Source organism: Lissotriton vulgaris, chromosome 8 (genome assembly GCF_964263255.1).
Source record: "Lissotriton vulgaris chromosome 8, aLisVul1.2, whole genome shotgun sequence".
Taxonomy (NCBI): domain Eukaryota; kingdom Metazoa; phylum Chordata; class Amphibia; order Caudata; family Salamandridae; genus Lissotriton; species Lissotriton vulgaris.
The window spans coordinates 1,535,219,591-1,535,242,827 of NC_141696.1; the positions used below are offsets into that span (position 1 = coordinate 1,535,219,591).

A 23,237-nucleotide genomic window follows, 5' to 3' on the forward strand; every position below is an offset into this window, starting at 1 on the left:
TTGAGGCAATATACCCAGCTCTATGCCTAATAGCATAATATTTTGCTGTGATAATTAGCAACCATAATGTCATCATTACGAGGTACGTGTGTGTACCTGTGTCTTGAAGGGATATACCCATCTTTGTTCCTTGTTGAGAACGGTATGCTGGCTATCAGGCTTTGAACACTGACTTTTTCAAGGATGCTGTATTTTATGTCATCCTCAGTGTATTGTTTTTCCAAGTAGTGGGTACTCCTTTTAGTGGAATCCTGTTTGCCTCTTCTATTACTTTGGTGTTCCGCTATATAGATGGTATTATCGTCCTGGAGTTCAGACCTATGGGTGGGTTGCAAGGACAGGTAATCATCTAGGTTGGATTGTTGCTGTTTCAATTTATAATTTCTGTTGTCTGCTAGTCTCAAAATCTAATCTTTTAGTAGCACAACTGAAAGGACAAACTGAGATTCTCCCACACGAGTAGTGTCCAGTGACCTGCAGAATGCCCCATTGAGTGTCCTTCGCTGCTGAGGTGGGGTATATCGTCTGTTTGTTATGTACTACCATGTCTCTGACGTTCTGATCTTAAAGGATTAGAGGTTGCCAATGCTTCCCGTTGCTGTTTGTTACTCTCCAGTGTTTCATTATTATCTGTTTAGCTTATTTGAAGAGAGATCTGGTTTCACAAGTTCTTTTTTCATTAGTAGGTTTGGGAAGTGATTCCAATAGTGCATCTCTGTTGTTATTCTAGGCTCTAGCTTTTCTGATAACCCTGTTGGAGTACTGATGGTTGGTCAGTTTATTGTATAGCTCAGTAGCCTGTTCACTGTATTTACTTAGGTTAAAACTGTTATGTCTAGTACATAGAAACTTTTCAAAAGGGAAATTATCCCACAAGGTGAGGGATGGTAACAGTTGTAACAGAGAAGTACATTTCTATCTATGGAAAGAGTCAGACAGGGTCTGTTAGACCGGACATTCTTGGCGCGGTCTCCTCCCCCCCCACCCCCAACCTTTTTGCCTTCACCCTTCCTGTTTTCTGAAATTAGTTTTTGTTGACATTAGGACTCTGTACACTTTATCACTGCTAACCAGTGCTAAGGTGCTTGTGCTATTTTCTTTAAACATTGTAAAATTGGCTTGCACCCAATTGCAATATTTAATTTGTTTATAAGCACCTAGTAAAGTAGGACTACATGTACACAGGGCCTTTAAATTAAATGCTACTAGAGGGCCTGCAGCTCTCATTATGTCACCCACTCGCCCAGCTCATCAGCTCGTCATGAGCCACGGTGGCCGTGTGCTCATGACGAGCTGAGCTCGTCATAACGGCTCCAACGCTCGCACGCGGGGATAATTTCCCCGCTGTGCTGAGCGTTCGATGAAACCGTGTGCGGGCGTGACGAGCTGAGATCGTCATGAGCACACTGCCACCGTGGCTCTTGACGAGCTGAGCTCGTCACGAGCACCGGGGTGCTGTGCGCCCACTCCCCCCCAGCACAGCGGGGGAATTACCCCTGCGGCGAAGGGGTTAAAACATATCGCATGCCTGCAATTGTAGCCTGTAGTGCAGTTTTAAACTGCTAGTTAGACCTGGCAAACTAAACCGCAGCCACCGATGACACCTGAACCAAGGAGAAACAGCCGGCCTAATTCTGATCCACTTCTCCGCTGCATTCGACACTGTCTCCCATGACACACTCATTAGAAGACTCTACGATCTTGGCACCCAGGGACCTGCACTCAACTGGATCTGCTCCTTCCTGATGGATGACTGGAAGAATCCAAAAGGTCAGACTTCCAATCTTCACATTGTAGACCATGAGCCTTATCTGTGTAGTCCTCCTGGGATCATCTCTTAACCCTACCCTGTTCAACATATACATGACTCACTCTCCAACATTATGCGATCGCAAGGCATCACCGTCATCCTCTACGTCCATGACATCCAACTCATCCTCTTCTTGATGGGTAAGACAACCACAACCAGAGCCAGCTTCACCAGTTGCGTAACCGTGGTAGAGGAATGGATGAGAACCAACTGTTTGAATCTCAAATCTGTTAAGACAGAAGTACTGGTCTTCGGAAACAGGATCTCCCTGTGAGACACCACCTGGTGGGTGACAAAGGTTGGACCAACACCCACTGACCACTCCAGAAATCTGGGGATCATCCTAGAACTACAAGGGCAAAATGATGACACCAGTCAACCCAGTGAGTGTTGCCGGCTTCCACATCCTACGTATGCTACAAAAGATCTTCAAGAGCCCACCACAGAACACCAGACGCATCGCCATGCAAGCCCCCCTAACCAGTAGTGTCTACTACTGTAACACACGCTATGCCAGTGTATCTAAGCTGCTTCTAGTCAGACTTCAGACCATCCAGACGCCGCCACACGACTTTTACTCAACCTCCAACGCTGCATCCATATCTCATCCCTCATGAGAGCCCCATCCACAAACGCAGCCAATACAAATTACTCATTCACATACACATCCTTGAAACAACACTGGGCCAGCATACTTGAACATGCACATACACTTTCACCAGACTGCCAGATTCCTATGCCGGTTCTCACTCTCACTCGAGCACACCGACCACACTGACAAAGGCGGAGCAGGTGGTCGCTCGAAAACATCGAACAACCTCCACCTCACTTCTTGACTTCACAAGAAGCTAAAGACGTGTCTCTTCAACAAACTCTATGGGGATCACACGTCTATACACCTGCTCAAGTGACTGGATACCCTCACGGGTGGTAGTGCACTATATAAATCGCAATAACATATTGACATATCGACATTCCTGTTTAAGTCAATTCTGCGAGAGCATGCACGTGTCTTGCTTGCGAGACTCTACTGTGCAAATGATTGTGAAGCTATGTTATCTAGCTGCAAATTATCTAACAAATACTTATTGAATGGATTGCTGATCTACAGGCCACCTGGGCCCAAAGCATGCTTTTTAGAAGCTTTAGGAGAAATTCTGTAATCTTGCATGCAATATTCTAATTTTACTATTTTATGTGATTTTAATTTTTATCTAATGAATAGCAGTAACAAGGAATCAGAGCAACTCCTAGATATTTTAAATGGTTTTATTCTTTTTCAGCTGGTACATTTTATTATTCATAGAGCAGGTCGTACTTTGAACAGTATTTTTTCAAGTAGATTGGACCTAAAAGTTGATGAGATTTTACCTATAACATGGTCTGACCACAAAGGGGTCGATTTCAGCCTTCAATCTGTTTTGACTACTAATGGCATGACTAACGGTGTGAAATCTAAAAAAAAGTTCAGGCCTGGAATAAAATCAAAATAACACACTTGGCTGACCTGTTAGACAGAACTAGCCCTCTATTGATAAAAGACTCTATTCTAGCATCTGAGACTTATTCTATTTGGCTAAGAACTACTGTTACTAAGCCAGCTCTGGTCAAAACTATTAAAAAACATAGAAAGAGACCACCTACCCCCCTGGTTCTCACCTCAGCTGAAGGAACTAAAACAAAAATGTAGAAGACAGGAGAAACTATGGAGGAAAAATTATTTGAGGGAAGAAAAGATTAGATATAATGGATATATTCAAGACTATAAGAAGTTGTTTCAGAGAAAACTAAATATTTCTCAAAAAGATTTATTCAGCAAAGAACTCCAAGGAAATCCACACCAAATTAAGCACCATTAATAGGCCCTCAGTCTTCATCTCAGAATCTCTGGTCAAAAACACTTTCCGTAGCTTTCAGCTACTCAGAGGAAAGAGTAGCGAAACTAATAAATCGCCTGAACACCAGGGACAGTGACACCCACATTGAGAGTAGTCCAACTGTCCTGTTTGACCCTCTGCAGTAGAAACAGAGACCCAGATTGAGTCCGTGACCACTGCCATCCGACACCTCAGAGCACCTATGCACCCGCGCTCCAGAGCCCGAGCCAGTCCAAAGAGGTGACTGTGCCAACAGGGTCCCCAGACCCACAAAAGCCAAGCCCACGCTTTGGTTTACCCCGACTGGACTTCCAGTCGCTGCCTGCAGCTTCTTTTTGCAGGCCCCCTCCATACGCAAGAAAGTCCTACACCGGATCAGACCCCACTGCACCCGAGCCACACAGCTTGAGGAGAAGTGGACCAAGGATTTGCATGTGTCCCTGTGGAGGTCAAGGGTCGAGCCCCCCTGTGGGTTCCTCCAGACTTGACTCCCGGCCGCCCCCCCTCCCAGTCCCAGCTTGCAGCCTCTTTGTAACTGGACCGTTCTCCCATTAAAGTGAGTGGGACACCCAACGCCATAACAGACCTCGATCACCTGACGCCTCAGAGCCTCCCGAGGTGACCTGTTAGTGTGGCCTTGGACCTTGCCCTATACTCACCTCAAGTCCAGAAGAACAGTCCTGTAAGTCGCTGATAAGTGCCCGATTGCAATACATGGCTTTCCTCCATAGGATAACATTGCCAGTCCAGAATGCACTATGCCCATTTCTGAAAACTGTAAAGATTCATAACTTGAAAAGTACTTACCCGATTCGGATGATCTTGGTATCTTCATTTATATAAAAGTATGTGTTATTTTTATAAATTTGTGTAGGATTTCTTTTTTGAGTGTATGTCTCATTTACTGCCTTTTGTTTGTGTTATAAATTTGTTGCACTACCCTCTGATAAGCCTAACTGCTCGCCCACACTACCACAAAATTGAGCATTTGGGGTTTCATTTGTGTCTTTGTAATTCCTTTGGGGTCTGCCTGGACTCACGGCACAGTGTACTTCATTTTGGCTCAATATGTAGAGAGCCAGCTTCCTACAACGACCATCCGGTCTTTTAGGACAGACTGTAAGCCTCATTCGGCAAATTTAGCTATACTGCGTTTATTTCTGCCCCAGTACAGTATCTCCTCACCAAGACTCCTTCGAAATTCGTGTAGTATACAAACTACTCCATGTCAATATTGTGTATAAATAGGACTTGGAGCCAGCCCGTTGCTTACCATTTGTTGGCTTGTGTAGCATTCTTCTTTACAGCCTCGTTATTGGTCACTGCAGGCCAAGCAACATTTCCTTTCCTTTCTGGGGAGCTGGGACCAAGCACTGATTGAATCAACTTAATCAGCGCCACTCCGCTGCTCCCAATTTTCTTGAGGTACTATTTTGTTCTTTTTACCTTGGAGTGTCCTGCAATCAAAGGTCTAAGCCTCAGGAGTGTGAGCTCATGTATAAAGCAGCTAATGGGAACAGAACTGTACTTAACCCAGGGTTCAGGAAAAGTGAAATCTCTTTTAGCTGCATGCCAGCATTGTTGGCAATTCACAGAGCTGAATCCGCATTTTTAAGGTCAGTTCGCAAATTAGTTTTGAAGATCAGTGTGGCTGGCTAAAATGTGCCCAGCAGGACAAACAAAATTGCAAAGTTTTCTATAGTTAACTTTCTTTCATTTTGCAAAGTTTTCTTTTCTCACTTTGCAGACTTGTATTTTTTTTTTTTTTACTTGTGGGCGCTGTTCTCAAAAGATGATTATTATCTTGATCTAAATATTGCTTATGTGTAATTTACAAAATGATGCCTTAACACACAGTAGTACAGTATGTTCCAATCTACCTCAGCCTATCCACCTCAATCTAATCTGCCGCACTCCAATCCTCCCTACTCAAATCCACCCCACCCCACACCCATCCACTCCAATTCACCCCACTCGAATCCAGCCCACCACACTCCAATCCATCCACACCAGTCCCCTCCCCTCCAATCCACCTCACTCCAATGTAATCCGGCCCACACCACTCCACCATTCTCCAATTCAATTCACCCTACTCCAGTCCAACCTACCCTAATCCACCATGCTTCTATATAATCCACTCCAATCCACCCCATACCAATCCAATCTACCCTACACCACTCCACGCCACTCAGGCCAATTCACCCCACTACAGTCCTATGCACCATACTCCAATTTACCCCACTTCAATCCACCCCACGCCAATCCATCCCATCCCACCCCACGCCAATCCATCCCATACCACCCCACTCCAATCCAACTCACCCCATTCCAATCTACCCCACTCCAGTCCAGTATACACCACACCCTCCAATCCATCCCACCTCATTCCAGTTCACCCCACTCCAATCCACCCAACCCAACCCCGCTCCAATCCACCCCACTCCAATCCACACCGCCCCATTCCAATCCACCCACCCTCTCCAATCCACTTCACACCAATCCACTTCACACCAACCCAGTCCCGTCCACCACACTCCAGCCCAACCCACCCACTCCAAATCAATTCAGCACAATCTCCCCTCCAATCCAATCCACCCTCTCCAATCCACATCCCTCCAATCCAATCCACCCCTCCAATCATCCCATCCCACCCCACGCCAATCCATCCCACCCATCCCATCTCACCCCAATCAATCCCACTCACATACACGCGATTCCAGTCCACCCCATTCCACTCCATTCCAGTCTGCACCACTCCAATCCTGTCCACACCACACCACTCCAATCCAGTCCACACCACTCCAATCCAGTCCACACCACTCCAATCCAGCCCACCCCACTCAATCCACCACACCCCACTCAAATACACCCCACTCTAATCATATCCACCCCACCCCACTCCATTCCAATCCACCCCACTCCAGTCCACTTCACTCCATTCCTGTCCACACCACTTCAATCCAGCACACCCCATTCCAATCCACCACACCCCACTCAAATACACCCCACTCCATTCCAATCCCGCCACTGATTCCAATCCACCCCACTGATTCCAATCCACCCTACTCCATTCCAATCCACCCACCAGCTCCAAAGCACCCCACCCAAATCCAGCCCACCCCACTCCAGCCCAATCCACACAGTCCAATCCAATTCAGCACAATCCCCCCTCCACTTCAATTCACCCCCTCCAATTCAATCCACCCCCCATTCAATCCACCCCCTCTAAACCAATCCACCCCCTCCAAACCAATCCACCTCCCTCCAAACCAATCCAACTCCCTCCAAACCAATCCACCTCCCTCCAATCCAATCCACATCCCTCCAATCCACCCCAATTCAATCCACCCCCTCCAATCTAATCCACACCCTTCCATCCAATCCACCCCCTTTCAATCCAATCCACTTTACTCCAATCCAATCCACCCACCTTCTCCAGTCCACCCACCTTCTCCAATCCACCCCACTCCAATCATCCACCCCACACCAATCCACCCCACTTCAATACAGCACAATCACTCCTCCAAGCCAGTCCGACCCCTCCAGTCCAAACCACCCTAATCAAATCCACTCCACTCCAATTCAATCCACCCCACACCAATCCAATCCACCCCACTCCAATACAGCATGAGACCTATTGGCTTTGCCGATGCTTGCTCATACATATAAGTCACCGGTAGGGTAGGCCCAAAAAAGCAGATTGCATTAAAAAAGTAGGACATGCCTTTTTATGTTTTACATGTCCTGGTAGTGAAAGCTCCAAAAATAGTACTGTAAGGTCTATCGCTCCCATAGTATAACACTATTACATTTAATAACTGCTATCCTTTGGAGCAGAGAGGGATGTTAAGTTTGGACTTAAATAAATTGAAATTTGAAATACTCTTTTAATGGTAAAGTTGGATTTTAAATCTCAGTTCTGTAAATGCCACTTTTAGAAAGATTACATTTTCCTGTCCTAACAATTTGGTGCCGGCCGGTGTCGTGGGTTAGATGTCCCTGCTATTAGACGTTGTGTATTTCTCCCACACAGTTAGACAATAGGGTTTAGGTGTGGGCAGGATGGGCCATCCGGACAGAATGGATAGGGCCAGAGCTGTTACCTGACCCACTTGCACTTCAAAGGGGCTTACCTCCATCACACACAAAAAAAACTAGCACTAGTCTTTTGTCATCCCAGACGTCTTAGAGCCTTGTCAGGGACTGGAATGATCTTTTCAGAACCAGCTGTGGGGTATCCTAGAACAGTGGTTCTTAACCATGACTTCTATGCACCCCACTTAATCATTACTGGAATCCAGGGGCCTCCACTCAATAATTATTGGAATCCAGGGGCCCCCGTTGATATATTAATGGAAGCCGGAGAACCCGGCCTAAACAAATTCGATAATTTGAACCACAAAATAATACACAAATGATAACACAGTTGGTTTAATTCACAAACAAATATTTTAAAAAACACAATTTCAATAGGACGGTTGGAGTTTTTCTAAATTTAATAAAGGCCACCCATTGTCTATAATATGTGCTGTTTGATGCACTTGCATGGTTCCACGAATCAATCTGATGATGCCAAATTGATTTCTGGCCTCAAATTCCTAATTCCTTCATATTTATAGAAAATGTTCAAATGTATATTTTGCTTCATTATTTGTGTGCACTTTATTCATTTGTTAATATTATTGAATTTTCTAAGCGGTCCCGGTCCCCCAGGGCCACCCCAGACCACAGGTTCAGAACCTCTGGCCTAGAAGATTCCCCTACTTCAAAGGCTGGCTCCAGGTATAATTATCGGACCCTCAGAACAACTCTTAGCACACACCTGATCCTGTGGACTACAGAAATAGGAGTACCTTGCTCCCCAGAGGACTAGCCCTGCTGCTTGAGGCTTGACTTGTTTCCCAGAGGACTGCCCTGGTGAAACCAGAGAACTGCCCTGCTGCTTGAGGATTGTCTTGTTCCCTGCTGGTTGAGGATTGCCCTTCTGTCTGAGAAGGAAGAGTGGACCTACTCCCTTCATCACAGGCTAACCTGAGTGACTCCAAAGGTCAGTTGTCCAACCACCAGTTCTGAGCTACAGGGTTCACAACAAACTCCAGATGCCTCCATGCAACTGTCCAGTTGATCTGCTGTAGCTGGACCTACCTGAGCCCTGTTGGCCTCTGTTGACTAGTTCCTGAACCCCAAGAGGTGCCTCACGGAGTACCTGAAACGTGCCTGGGATCAGTGGAGCACCTCCTGAGAAAAAGAAAATCCAGACATTTTGGACTGTTTGTGACCACATATGGGCCCGTTTCGCGCAAAGACTCTGCTTCTGCTGCCCATGATAACAGGCAATGCGAAGCTCCAGGGAAGCAGACTCTTAGAGCTACAGAGACAGCAATGCAAATTCTGCCCCGCGCCCCAATGCTATGACAGCCCACAGTGACCGCCAACGCAAGGCTCTGTCAACAACTATCCGTGATGCCCACTGAATCTTCGTGCTATGACGACAACTGGCTGCGACACCAGGCCTAGCCTTCATGCTACTTCGACACTCATCTGCAATGCTCTCCCTGCTTCTTGCTGCCTCCCCCACTGCAAATTGGCCTCTTTGCATCAGACTTTGAGAAGGTAGCTTCTTTAGCGGGACCAACCTAGACTAAAAGAATTGTCAACGTCAGTTTGTGTTCCTATGGTTCTACATAAGATCTTCTCGTATTCCAGCTCATTTGTATCCCCTTTGTTTGTTCTCCCTGTTCCCCCAGATTTCTTTCTTTTCGCCAGTTCTTTTTCCCCTCTGCACATTCTTAGCTCTTTATTTTGTCACTCCCATTTGTTTAGGAGCTCGAAGTCTTGTTGATATTTATGGGGGTCGCCAGCTCATTTACATTAGAGGACCCCTCTACAATTGGTATTGGGTCTATGACAGGGTTATTCAAAACAGGGTGGGAGGTTGCAGTACAGCTGGTCGCATTTGGAAGCGATACATTAAGTGGTGAATGTAAACCAGCTTGCCTATAAGTCGGAAGTTTTGAGGGATCAAGTGATAGCCTTCTTTCTGCTAGTTCTATTTCATGGCTTAATAGCGACTCCGCTCTTATTATAAAATCATTGAGTGAACCAGCAGCACCCTTCCGTTTACTCATAATTAATTATTCCTCCTATTGTACTATATGAATCTTCCCAAATAGCCCAAACCGGCGATAACAAATTTTACAAATACAGTGCAGGGATACTTATTCCTCACCCATCCATTCCTTTTCAAGCATGGATATGGAAAAAACAAAACCAGCAGCTTATTATAACAATGATAACCCAGTTTGACTTTTTTTCGAGTTTTCAATAATACGTATCTAAGATCTAATTTCCGCCGCCTGTATAATACTTCCACCTTAGTGAGTGCGCACAAGGTCTATTTAGTACGAGAATTGGTTCCGCTATGACATAAAATCCACAGTGGTCATAACTTCTTTGCCAGATCACGGCTAGATTTTAACAGATACCACCAAAGTTAAGAGTCACAGGAGGGACCAGTCAAAAGTATAATTACAGCAGTATGATTTGGGAGTTTGATAGCGAAAGGCTTACCCGCTTATAGCCTAATTTTGTTAATGCAAAAAGCCAAGAGGGGTGGCCCAGCCCAGCCTCCTTCGGCCTAGGACGGCCCCGCCCTTGGCCCGGGCTTTGCCTGGCGCGCGTGTTCCGTGGGGCGGAAGTTGCTCTCCGCTTTTCAAGCGCCTCCTGGCGCTTCCTGTTGGCGTCGGTGGTGAGCGCCGCAGGGGGAGTGTTGGGACTTGGAGTCCTGGTCCCCTGTTTGCGGCGATAATAGGAGCGGGAACGAGAATGGGAACAAAAGCAGCAAAGCTCCCAGGTAGGAGTCAAAAGTACGTTGCGGTCTCCCAGACCGAATTATGGCGTGGTGTATGGCTTTCTTGGTTCGAGCAACCCGCCAGGCTCCAGCTGCTCTCCGCTTTGCAAGCTCCTCCTGGCGCTTCCTGCTGGCGTCGGTGGTGAGCGCCGCAGGGGGAGTGCTGGGACTTGGAGTCCTTGTTCCCCGGTTGCGGCGATAATAGGAGCGGGAACGAGAACGGGAACAAAAGCAGCAAAGCCCGCAGGTAGGAGTCAAAAGTACGTTGCGGTCTCCCAGACCGAATTATGGCGTGGTGTATGGCTTAATTGGTTCGACATATAAACATCTACACAACCCCTATTCATCAACATTCGCAGGTGACCCATGGCATAATACAATGAAATCTGATTGATCCCTTTGGGGACTCGAGTATAGTGAGCCTGACTCCAGATGGCTCTCACAATTGACACTATTGCTAAACGATTGACAGTATTTGATTTATCTTTCGATTGCAGTGTGTGACTACCCATAGTGCTCTAGTTCCTGCATTTTGTAGGGTCAGCTTTTGAGTGAAAGTCACAATTTTGCAGTGCTGCTGGTGGCGTATTATTCCACACTTCCCAAATATGTGTGCCACGTTTGTTTGTGTGTAATTTGCATTGTATTTTTGCACAAAAAGTTTGCTGTGGCCCAAAGCTTGCATGGAGTGACATGACTTGCAGCGTCCTGCTTCACTTTAATGTTATCTTGTTTATTCGTGCCTCATTATGTCTATATACTTAGAGGATCATCTCCACCAACAACTCAACGGAGAACCGTGAAAATTCCAGCACGCATTGCATGAAGGATTAGTATGAATCCAGCATGCTGTATGAGAGATTGATCAGCAATTCTAGGGCTCCAGATCCTCATGAAAACCTGAGTCCCAAATGGCCCATACTGCTGAAAAATGTTGACCAAGGAGATGCAGGAGTACTAACTAATTCTTCTATGCGTCTCTACTTGCTGTTATCTATCACTCTTCCCTTACAAGAATGATGGCAGAGTTTAAGGTATTTTTACACTCTCTCACATGCACTTCACGCGCATAAAAAGTAGTCCCTGCAATCATGGAGCCTATTATCACTATAATAATTTCTGGCGAGTGAGGCAGCCCAGGGATGAAGCATGCCATCAATATTCCTGGGTGAGGGTTCACATTATATTTTTTGTGAAATCTTGTGTATTTTTGGGCATACTTAAAAGTGATCAGGGCCTCCACAATCACTGTAACAGTCACATGCATGACCCTTTTTCGTCCTAATTTCTTTGTTTGTAAACTAGATACATTTTACAGGTCCCTGGCTGTGAATGGCTGTGTTTTAAAGTTTTTGTAATAAGTTAATTTGGAGCTAAAATTGCAGTGCAAAAGGCTTTATGTATTAAAGTATGATCTGACTAGAGCCCGTTACTGCTGCATCGAGGATTGGGTTGGTGTGTGAGAGGGATTAGATGGAGTCTCATCAGGAGCCTAAACATTTTCTCATTAGTAGTACAGGCAGATTTTGTCAAACTAGTTATTTTGTTCACTGCTTGGGATTCAGTTCTAAACATGGAAACATAAGTAACTAGAAACTTTTATGTCGGTTGGATTTTAGGAGCTGTGCTACCACCCAGCTATTAATGCCCTCTGACCAGATGTTCAGGAGTCCAGTCTCTCCAGTAAATGGCCGCCTTTACCACACCTGTCATCAGTACATCAAAGCCCATGTAGGCTTGCTGCCATTCAGGACATTACTAAACAGCCAGCTCTTCTCTCAAAAGTGATCTTTGTAATCCTGTCTTCAAACTTCTCACTCCATCCAATGCCCCTCCCAACACTTTCCTATTTGTCTGTTCCTTTTGACACTTCCAACAACTCCATGGCCGCCTCTTAATTTAACACATGACCTTGTCATCTTTCCTCTGAATTATGGATCACCATTGAGCCTGCGTACACAATTACATATACCAGCTAGTATTAACAGCTGTCGACTGCCTGTTTATTACTGTTATGGTTTGATATTGGTTCTGCTATCTGTATTTACCAGTATAAACCATGTTGCCTGTTTGCCACAAAAAGCACGTGTTTCCCCTTCATTTCTGACTCCACTTTTTCTGAACCCCCATATTAAGTTAATGTCTATAGTGTATGATGACTTAAGTATCTGAGATCATTCGCATGCTTATTTGTTCAATTTATACTTATTTTCTTTACCTTAGGACCTGTGATATCAAACTTTGTCTTTTCGTTAAAAGAAAAAGAAAAGGAAGGTTTATGCTTTGTGAATGATGACTCTGACAGAGGACCCAGTGAGGATCATTGTCCAAGTGAGTGAAAAGGAGGGCATGTGTGTTTAATGGGTAAACTGATGTGGTTTTTCTGACAGCCACATAAATATCACAAATAGACAAAATTGTACACATGCCCAACGTGCCTTCCCCTCTTATAAACATCCACACATCCCCTCATCCTTAACATTTGCAGGCAACACACTGCATAATAGGATCAAATCTGAAGTCTCTAGTATACTGAGCCTGACTCCAGATGGCTCTCACAATGACACTATTGCTAAGCGATTGACTGTATTTGATTTCTCTTTCGATTGCCGTGTGTGGTTAGAAGGGTTCCTTCGGATAAACCCTCCATGGGGCTCCCATTCCCCCCGCTTTCCTATGGTAAGAGTGTTTGGTTGAAGGACACTATTACACAGTGTTACGGGTGGATTATTACTCCACACAGCTCACATGCTTTTGCAACATTTGTTTGCATCAATCAATCAATCAGTCACACTTATAAAGCGCGCTACATACCCGTGGGGTCTCAAGGCGCTGGGGGGGGGGGGAGCCGCTACTGCTCGAACAGCCAGGTCTTCAGCTTCTTCCTGAAGGAGAGGTGGTCTTGGGTCAGGCGCAGGTCGGGAGGGAGGGAGTTCCAGGTCTTGGCGGCCAGGTGGGAGAAGGACCTTCCTCCTGTAGTCGCTCTTCGGATGCGGGGGACGGCGGCGAGGGCGTGGTTGGCTGATCGGAGGTGGCGTTTGGGAGCGTAGAAGTTGACTCGGCTGTTGAGGTAGCTCGGGCCTTGGTCGTGTAGGGCTTTGTGTGCGTGGGTGAGGAGGCGGAAGGTGATTCTTTTGTTGACGGGGAGCCAGTGAAGGTCTCGCAGATGTCCGGAGATGTGGCTGGTTCGTGGGATGTCGAGGATGAGTCTGGCTGAGGCGTTCTGGATCCGCTGGAGTCTCTTCTGGAGCTTGGCGGTGGTCCCGGCGTAGAGGGCGTTGCCGTAGTCCAGTCGGCTGGTGACGAGGGCCTGGGTGACGGTCTTCCTGGTCTCGGTGGGGATCCACCAGAAGATCTTCCGTAGCATGCGTAGGATGTTGAAGCATGCCGAGGAGACGTTGTTGACTTGCCTGGTCATGGAGAGGGAGGAGTCCAGGATGAAGCCCAGGTTGCGTGCATGGTCTGTCGGTTTGGGTGCGGTGCCCAGGGCGGGAGGCCACCAGGAGTCGTCCCAGGCGGAGGGAGAGGAGCCCAGGATGAGGACCTCCGTCTTGTCCGAGTTCAGTTTCAGGCGGCTGGTCGTCATCCACTCGGCTACCTCTTTCATCCCTTCGTGCAGGTTGGCTCTGGCGGCGGCGGGGTCGTTGGTCAGGGAGAGGATCAGCTGGGTGTCGTCGGCGTAGGAGATTATGCTGAGGTTGTGTTTGCGTACGATGGCCGCGAGTGCATGTGATTTGTAGTGTATGTTTGCACTCATTTTGCTGTGGCACTAAGCGTGCATGGAGTGACATGACTTGGAGCATCCTGCATCTCTTTATGTTGTCTTGATTATTTGTGCCTCACTATGTGTATCTACTGGGAGGGCTATCCCCGCTAAGAATTCGACCAGGAACCACGAGTAGTGCAGCACGCATCGCTTGAATGATCTGTGTGAATGCAGCTTGCTGAATGAGTCATTCATTGGGAATTACAATGATCCAGGTCCAGATGAGAGCCAGGTGAGGTTCTGTGACGATTGTAAGCGGTGTTTTCGACTCACACGAATATGGTCGAGTCTGGTATCTATGAACCGCAAATGACAAGTTTAGTGAGTGTACGCGTTTTCGCTGTGCTAGCCTAAACCGTTCGTTTATTTCGTGGGTTTCTTCATCTGAACCCACGGGTTCCATCTTAGATACGGCATCCATTTTGTTTCTTGCCCTCAAGTAGCCAGCGAACGGACGCTGTCCGCTTCGCGACCCTGGGATTCCCAAACTCTTGCGGAATACACGTTTCCTTTGAAGGTGTCTTTATGATGAGGGGGATGACACTGTAAGGCAGATGGCCCCGCTCGAGGCTCATCTTGCCGTGCCGGTCTATTGTCTCAGTTGTGCATTCGTTAGGCGCGTCCCCTTTGATGCCTGCAACTCGTGTTTCCTGGTACCACCCCTTTTACACCCTTTTCGATCTGTTCACTGTCCTCGTCTTCCTCTGCACCTGTTTCTGTCCTTTCCTCGATTCGTTTACTGTTGAATGGAATGTACTAATGGTGGGAAGATGTACTTTTACAGTTGGGAACTGCCAAATGTTACTGTAATTATGTTCCGGGCTCTGAATACATGAAAGCGACCCCCTATGATCTTTACGATGGGAACCAAGTTGTAATCCTTTGTGCACCATGTTATCCTATGCTCAAAAAACTGTATAAGAAGAGCGATCCACAGATACAATTTGAAGCAGTCTCCTCGAACCTACACATGTTGTACTTCCTGTGACTTCTGTGTTCCCTGCAGTAATAAACCTCGAATCTTTGACGCCGAAGGAAGTGTCCCGTGTCTCTGTCATTTGTACGCCGGAACAGGTTACCCACAAAGGTTTTAGGTGTTATCCCTGGCACCGCTGGGTTTTAGAAAAACCCAGTCCTTCACAGGGACCCCAACGGTGACCAAGGAGATGCAACGGGAATCCTCCTTCTAGGCATCTCCACTCGCTTTTAGCCATCACTCTTCCCTTCTCAGAATTCTATTACTGATACGTCTTGATATTTGTTCTTCTGTGTGTATTTACCAATATAAGACTTGTTGACAGTTTGCCACACATAGCACATTTGGTGCAGTGGTTGCCATTGCACAAGAAGCTTCTTTCCCCTTCATTTCTCTTCCTCCATGTTTTCTCAACCCCCACATTAACTCTGTCTGTAGCGTATTAGGACTTAATTATCTAAGATCATTCGCATGCTTATTTTTTCAATGTATTCTTATTTTCTTTACCCTAGGCCCTGTGATATCAAACTTTGTCTTTTCGTTAAAAGAAAGAGAAAAGGAAGGCTTTTGCTTCATGGATGATGACTCTGACAGAGGTCCCAGTGATGACCATTGTCCAAGTGAGTGAAAAGAGGGGCATGTTTAAACGGACGAGGTTTTTCTTACAGCCACATTAATAATCACTAACGGACACAATTGTACACATGCATAGAACAGCATTCGGGTAGGGTTTCACTGTGCAAAATTACCTTATATGTTTGATATGGAGAAGTACATTACAGAGACTGAATAGGCCACCAGTGTGGACTTTACCACTTTGTGACCGCTTTACGAAAAGAAAAATATTGTAATAATTATACATTTGAGGTTTCTACTGTACATCAAATCAAATCAAAGGTAACTTTATTCGATTGAATTTACAATCATAAAAGTAAATCATACAATACATAGACAGTTATTTACAACGTTTTGGTTTTCATATAGTAGTTGGCTGCTATGTACAATAAGATGTCAGTTTTAGCATAAAATCAATTTTCTTCTTGTTAGTATTAAAAGTAACAACAGTATAAAAATAATATTTACTGTGCAGACGCCGCAAGGTTAGACCGAATTTTGATACAAGCTTTTAAATAATGAGCAACTGTTTTTGCAACATGAGGAGAGTCTAGGCATTGTAGTGCCAGGAGAGCAGGTCTGCATCTTCTCAGTCCTAGTGTTCTAAGCAATGGGACCAACCAACGTTTGCGGGGAATTTCATAGAAAGTACAGAATAAAATTGCATGTAACATAGACTGAGGGATACAGTCATCGCAGGGACATTTGACCAATTCACGTGACCAGTCTGAGGGCGTGGGAAATGAGACAAGGCGATGGAAAGAGTTAAATCTGAAACGGGTTAAAACATATCTATCGTAATTGGACAAATAGACAGACAAGTAGGGTTGCAGGCCATATGAGGATTGAATCGACATTAGATGGATCGTCGACTGCTTGCTAATTTCGGAGCACAAGCGTAAATCCCTCAGATGCGAGACACATAGGTTCTTTAAAGACTTTCTAGATATGGTCAAAAGTGAAATAGGGTTTATAAAAAACTCTAGGCAGTTCAAGTCGTTCAGAAATTTGAATACGTACGACAGCCAAGGAATCTTTTTCCAATGGGTCAGGGTGAGGCAGTCTGTTATTAGCGACCGGGTTAGGAGACATTGCTCCTTGGTCCATATACGGTGCCATAGGAGAATTGGTTGGTACCTTATGATGTCAGATAGGTAATCCCAGCCGAGTTCCATATGGCTACCGTAGTTGGAAGCACTTCTAGGGAGAGCTAATATGTACTTCAGGAAGTCGTTTTCCACTACCTGGAGCTCTTGGACAGGGGCGTAGCCCCATACACCAGCTCCATAAGTAGCCACACTCATGCATTTGGCTTGATAGATTTGCAATATTGCTGCAGGAGCGGGCTTGCCCAGTTTCCTTGAGAATGAGGTTAGTGCTGATGTTGTACGCTGGAGCTGCAATTTTCTACTAGATATAGCAGGTTTCCACGACATTTGATGGTCAATGAGGATTCCTAAGTACGGATAGTACCTAGCGCTATCTAGTCTAGTGTTCTCAATATAGATGGACTTACATTTCTGGGCTTTCTTGCCAATATGCATTACAAAGGTCTTGGATTTGTTAACTTTAAGACCGAGGGAAAGCATATACTGGCAGTACTTATTGAGTTGCAGTTGAAGCTGGTTGGGTGTCCTTGCTAATATTACCGAATCATCGGCGTAAAGAAGTGCTGGAATCGGGCGAGCTTTTATACAGGGGAGGTCCTTGTTCCCTATCAGCATTGCTTGTTCTAAGCCGTTGGTATAGATGTTGAATAGGAATGGGGCAAGGACACACCCCTGTCTAACTCCTTTTGTGATTCCAAATGTATCCGTTAGCTCTCCGTTAATACCAAACCTCACACAGGCTTTGGCATCCGAATAAAGCTCTCGGAGAAACTTCAGGATTGGAGGGTCTACTCCCAGTTTGCTTAAGATCTCCCATAGCTTGGAGTGAATCACGCAATCGAATGCGGAGCTTAGATCCACATAGACCAAATAAAGATTACCACCTTTAGCCCAAGCATATTTCCCCATAAGTAGGGTGAGGTTAAGTGCCTGTTCCACCGTACCTAATCCCTCTTGGAACCCAAACTGGAGGTCTGTGATGATCTTATTCTCCTTCGCCCAGTCCTGGAGACGTTCCAGGAGGAGTCTCCCAGCAACCTTACCCAGCGAGTCCAAGAGGGAAATCGGTCGGTAGCAAGCTGGATTGTCTCTATCTCCCTTCTTAAAGATAGGGAGAAGGACAGAGGTGGACCACGAATCGATTAAACCAACCTGAGAGACTGCGGACATAACTTGAGTTACTATTGGGGACCATAGTTCAAGGTTGTTCACAAAGATATCTAAGGGAACCCCATCAGGGCCGGGGGCTTTGCCGGTCTTGGAGGACGTTAGCGCTGTGTTCACGTCTCCAAGGTCAAAATGGATGTCTATTGGGTAGATGGTATTACTGCTGGAACGGGCCTCCCCAGGTATGGTATCATCGGTAGTTGATGATGGGTTCCCAAATATCTGGGAAAAATGGGTAACCCATTTTTCAGCAGGTACCGCCACATCTACATGGGAAGAGGCGGTGTCATCTGCAAGAAATGGGGACTTGACTGTTCGCCAAAATAGAGTACTGTCCTTTGATTTTATACTCTCATGGAGTTGGGCCCAAAGGTTATTTTTTATTTCACGTTTGCGGACTTTTATGGCCAATTTATATTGCCTTCTTAAAAAAGAAATTAAAACTGTGTCCCTGTCTTGGCTATGGAGGGCTCGCTTGAGTGCGTTATGGGCCCTACGACAATCGGAGTCAAACCACCCCGACTATCTTTATCTTTCTTCTTGCTATGATGGCGGGTAAGTTCCTGCCGCATGGTTTCTAGAATCTTTGCAAAACTACACAGAATTAACTGGGGAGGTGAAGTCTCATCTAAACAAGTGTATATATGGGGAAGAGTTTGTTGAATGACCTTTTCAGTGACCTCTTTGGGGTTGATCTTAGACCACTTTACTGTGTAGCCATTAGTTCGACCCATCTCCAGTGATTGCTGTATTAAAATACTGGGCTTAGTGCTAGATACAGGAGCCAAGGTAAGAGTTATAGTAATACTGTTGGGGAAGTGGTCGCTAGAAGGGTCTGTACCGGTAGAAAATTTTTTTAGTCTGGGTCCTAGGATCTGTGAACACAATATAAAGTCGATCGTGGACAACAATCCTCTACCATGGAATGTTGGCTTAAAGTCGACAACAGGTGTTACAAGTTTGTTCGCAAATTCGAGTTCCAGTGAGAATAAAGATGCATTAAAAACTGACCCTAAGCTAGAATGGACAAAGTGGGTAATGGGAGAGTCATGCTCGTCTTGAAGGCCACATATACCTTTGTTATAATTACTACATAAATAAATATTAAAATCCCCACCCCATACAAAATAACATTGTGACTGTACATTTTTAACTTTCTGTTCATGCAGGAATGAAGTGATTTTCGCCAATGATTTTACACTGTCAACTGATGGCTCATTGTTATACATGTTTATAACATAATAAACAGAGCTTTTAACAGTAAACTTAAGGATTTGGGAAATTGCAGACACCTGGGATGTTTCAGACATGGTAAACGGAATTTGGTTTGAGGCGTAAATAGCCAGACCACCCTTGTGTCTACCTTGAACTGATGGAGTAGCGGGCATATGAAAGGTTTTAAAGCCATGGATATGAATCGGCTCTATGGCCCAGGTTTCCTGGAGACAGACTATGTCATGGCTGGTAACCAGGTCGATCCAGGGCTGTAGGTGTGCTTTTGACCTCAGGCCCGCTACATTCCAGTACATGATTGCGAGATCCCTAGTAGAGGGTAAAGGGGAATATGAGGTCAACAGGTGGTCAGGCGGTATTGGGTCACAGATGTGAAGGGACGGATTAGTGGAAGGGGCAGTGTTATTAGATAGACTAGTTGGTATGGATAAACTAGTTTGTTGGCTTTTAAGTATCTCCTCCGAAGTAATAGGAGGAGCAGAGCTGAGAGCACGAACCTGTGAAGATGGCAAGTGTAATGGGGATTTTGACAGTGATGAGGAGGACTCAATGACAGCACCTGGCAGGGAAGGATGGTTGGGCGTTACCACCCAATTTTTACTTAGAGAGAGGGTTGTGGGGATCTGGATATCTGTGGTACCTTGGATGTTATCGGAGGGGACTGATGGTCAGTCAACCATGTCCAAACATTCGTATCTATTAGATAATGATGGACCTCTCCAATTGGGAGGATGTCCGAAGGCGGAGTTGGAAAAACCATAACCTGCCCAGTGACCATGGTCTCTGTTCCCGTCCCAACTACCTACTCTCGTCCAGCTCCAAGGGGGGGCTGCATTATGACGCGGAGCCGGGGGGTAAAAGTATGACAGGTTATGGGTGGCTATCCCTTCATCAGAGGTGCGGTCACCCCAGGAGCAAATGTGCTCTACCGTGTTGGGGTCATCAAAGTTCACTATGATGCAGTCGCCCTGGATGTTTTTGGGCACAGTGCCGAGCCATGGCACTCTGCGGACGGTGGTAACTCTGTTGTCCAAAAAAATTGGTAAGGATCTGTTGTTGGACAACCAATAGATAACTTTGTTTTTTAGTGACCAAATTGGCTCATCTTGACTGGGGGGGAGTTCCGGGACACCCGTCATTATTACCACATAAGGGGATGCCTCAGGTGGAAGATGTACAGGACGGGGCCCTCTCTTGCGGTTTCTGGGGACATTGTTAAAGCCAACCGATTGTTGCTTCGGGTGGGAGGGTACTGGGGTGGGAAGGGTAGGCTGAGGAGGGGTTTTTTGTTGAATAGACTGTTGGACATTTGGATTGTTGGAATTGATCGGGGGTTGTGGTGGTAAAGGCTTCGGTGCCTTAGGTGGGGGTTGAGGCTTAGGCTGAGCAGGTGGTGGTTGTTTTTGAATGGGTTTCAGCAAGGCCTTTTGGTTAGTGTTGTTATTTGGAGCAATCGTTTTTGCCAAACTGGGCTTACTGGTCTTGCTGTTATTTGGTAGGGATTTCCCTGGAGCAGGATTAGAATTTTTTGTACTGGTCTTAACTTGATCGAGAGCGGAGGACAGATGAGTTAGTTGAACTAGTTGAGTTTGCACCTGGTGTAATACCTTTTCAATTGGGGTTAGGTACGACTTAAATAGTTCACCTATTTTATTAAGCAACAGGGTATCGTTACTACAGGTAATGTTAGTTATGTTCCCGTTGTCATCCAGGCTACTGTCACTGCCGTAGCTACTGGAGCTGCTAAGATTTATGTTATCAACAGTAAGAATCGTTGGAGGTGCTGGCATGGGGGAAGGTGGTTGATCGGGGGTTGGGACAGGGTTGTTGGGTTGGGAGAGATGTGAGGTAGAGGGGGTTTTGGGGATGGTCATGGATGGACAGGTAGTAATGTGCTGTAAATGGGCGGTTTTCCTTCTTTTTGACTTTTTTTTGGGAATGGCCCCTTCTCGTATACCCCTAACTGTGGCTGGAGAGAGATCGGGGGCACTGTGGGTGGCAAATATGAGTGGGGATTTTTCAAGGGACAGGTGAGAATCTGACAAATCCAAAGTTGCAGAGAGATCCACTGTGTTAGGCACCGTGTTTACCTCTGCATGGACTAACACTGGCAGGGGTAGTTCTGCTGGGCGTAGCGGAGTTACCGCAGAGGCCAGTAGGCCCATAGAAGAACGCCTCGCTATGGCCAGGTCTTGAGAGACTCGGCGATTTAATAAAATAATACCCTGCTCGATGGCATCGTTGGCCTTAGTTATAAATTGGTCAATCGGACCGATGACTTCGGCCGCGGCCAAAGCCTGCTTTTTAACAGTATTTCTAGTATTTCGAGGAGACATGCTGTACTTCAATTAATGGCTCGCTAGTGCTGGTGGAGCTAAAAGACGCAAGTTCAGGGATAAAAGTTAATATGCTCTAACAGTAACAATAAAAGATGGTAAAGTAGAAAAAGCCAACCAGAAATAAAGTGGCCCAGTCCAGTCTTGCACAGGCTTGAACGGGCTTAAACGGGCCCGCCCTTTGCCCGGGCTTCGCCCCGCGCTGCGTCCCGCGCTGCGGGAGGGACTGAACTTGTTCTTATGTTGTGCGGTGATGAAGGGGCGTGGCCACCGGGGGAAGAGGCACCAGCTGTGAGAGCTAGAGGCTGCTGGTCCTCGCAGTCCCCCGGTGTGGTCAGCAGTAGTTTTCTTTCTCCTTGGTCCAGCGCACGCTGGGAGCATGCAGAGTTACCGCCGAATGCGGAACTGCTCCCACCAGCAGCGCGACCTGGGAGAAGAGCCCCTGTAGACTGTAAATCCCTCCGTGGGCGAACAGTGACTTTCCTCGCGTTAAAATCCGGGAACTGAGAGCAGGTGAGCGGCACCTCAAAAGGAATAGGGAACAAAAATGATTCTATACAAAAGTTACAAATGAATAAAATCATATGACACTCGTCATCTCACAGATATATTCTTAGCAAATCTATCTCTTTCCGCTGGTCTAATATTACCTATACATATATCATGGATCAATCAATCAGGATTAAGAAAGCATGGCAAATAACCTGTGAGAGTCTCAAGGTGCTGGAGTTGCAAGCTGCTTTGCGGAGAAAGCAGTGAAAAACAAAGCAAAAGCAGGAGAAAGTACTCAGAAAAACGGGGTGAAAAGAAGGAGAGCAGTAATAACGAGGCAAAAGAAGGAGAAAGCACTCAGAAAAAGGGTGTAAGCGAAGGACAAATCAGTAAAGAATGAGGCAAAAGCAGGAGAAAACACTCATAAGAACGGGGAAAGGATAGAGAAAGAAGTGTATTTATTTATTTTTATTTATTTGAGTCTTATTTAGCGCATGGTTACCCTTGGGCATCCCAGCGCTTATCAAGGAGTCCGTCAGGCCGATGCGAAGCTATCCAGCGTGTTAAGATGGAAAAAGGTGTGTTTAAGAAAATGACGCAAAAACAGGATAAAGCACTCAGAAAAACATGGAAGCAGGGCAGTGCAGTAGCACGGGAGAGCTAGTCCTCGGGCCTGCTCTGTATCTGAACTCCCCCCACCCGCATTTCCAGGCTTGCATTGATATCAGTTGCTTTCATCACTGAGGTCCGTTCCCTTACTCCTCCCATCATCATGATACGGTTCCCAGAAGTCTTTTGTGCAAACTTTCAGATGTGCCAGTTCGCAATAGTCCTCCATCCTGGTGTTATAAGACAGTATGTCACTCAGCCATAGCGTGACGGTGGGGACTTTTGGGGCCATCCAACACCTGGCCACTTGCATCTTGGCCAGTAGTAAGGCCACTGTAAGAAAATGCCTCTTTTTGCATGGTCACCTCCAAAGTTTTGGACTGATGCTGCTGGTTTT

At 46.1% G+C, this 23,237-nt stretch overlaps 1 protein-coding gene across 4 annotated transcripts in view; it reads left to right on the forward strand.

The window, feature by feature from the left end:
- LOC147700305 (uncharacterized) overlaps positions 1 to 23,237 on the forward strand; it is a 238,325-nt gene that overhangs the window by 37,615 nt on the left and 177,473 nt on the right. For 2 of the 4 annotated variants that reach the window (XM_086935674.1, XM_086935676.1), the window contains exons 3-4: positions 12,761 to 12,868; positions 15,792 to 15,899. In XM_086935674.1, coding sequence (XP_086791800.1) covers positions 12,761 to 12,868; positions 15,792 to 15,899 — 216 coding nt within the window. The remainder of the gene's footprint in view (positions 1 to 12,760; positions 12,869 to 15,791; positions 15,900 to 23,237) is intronic. The other 2 variants (XM_086935677.1, XM_086935675.1) reach the window with 1 other exon arrangement.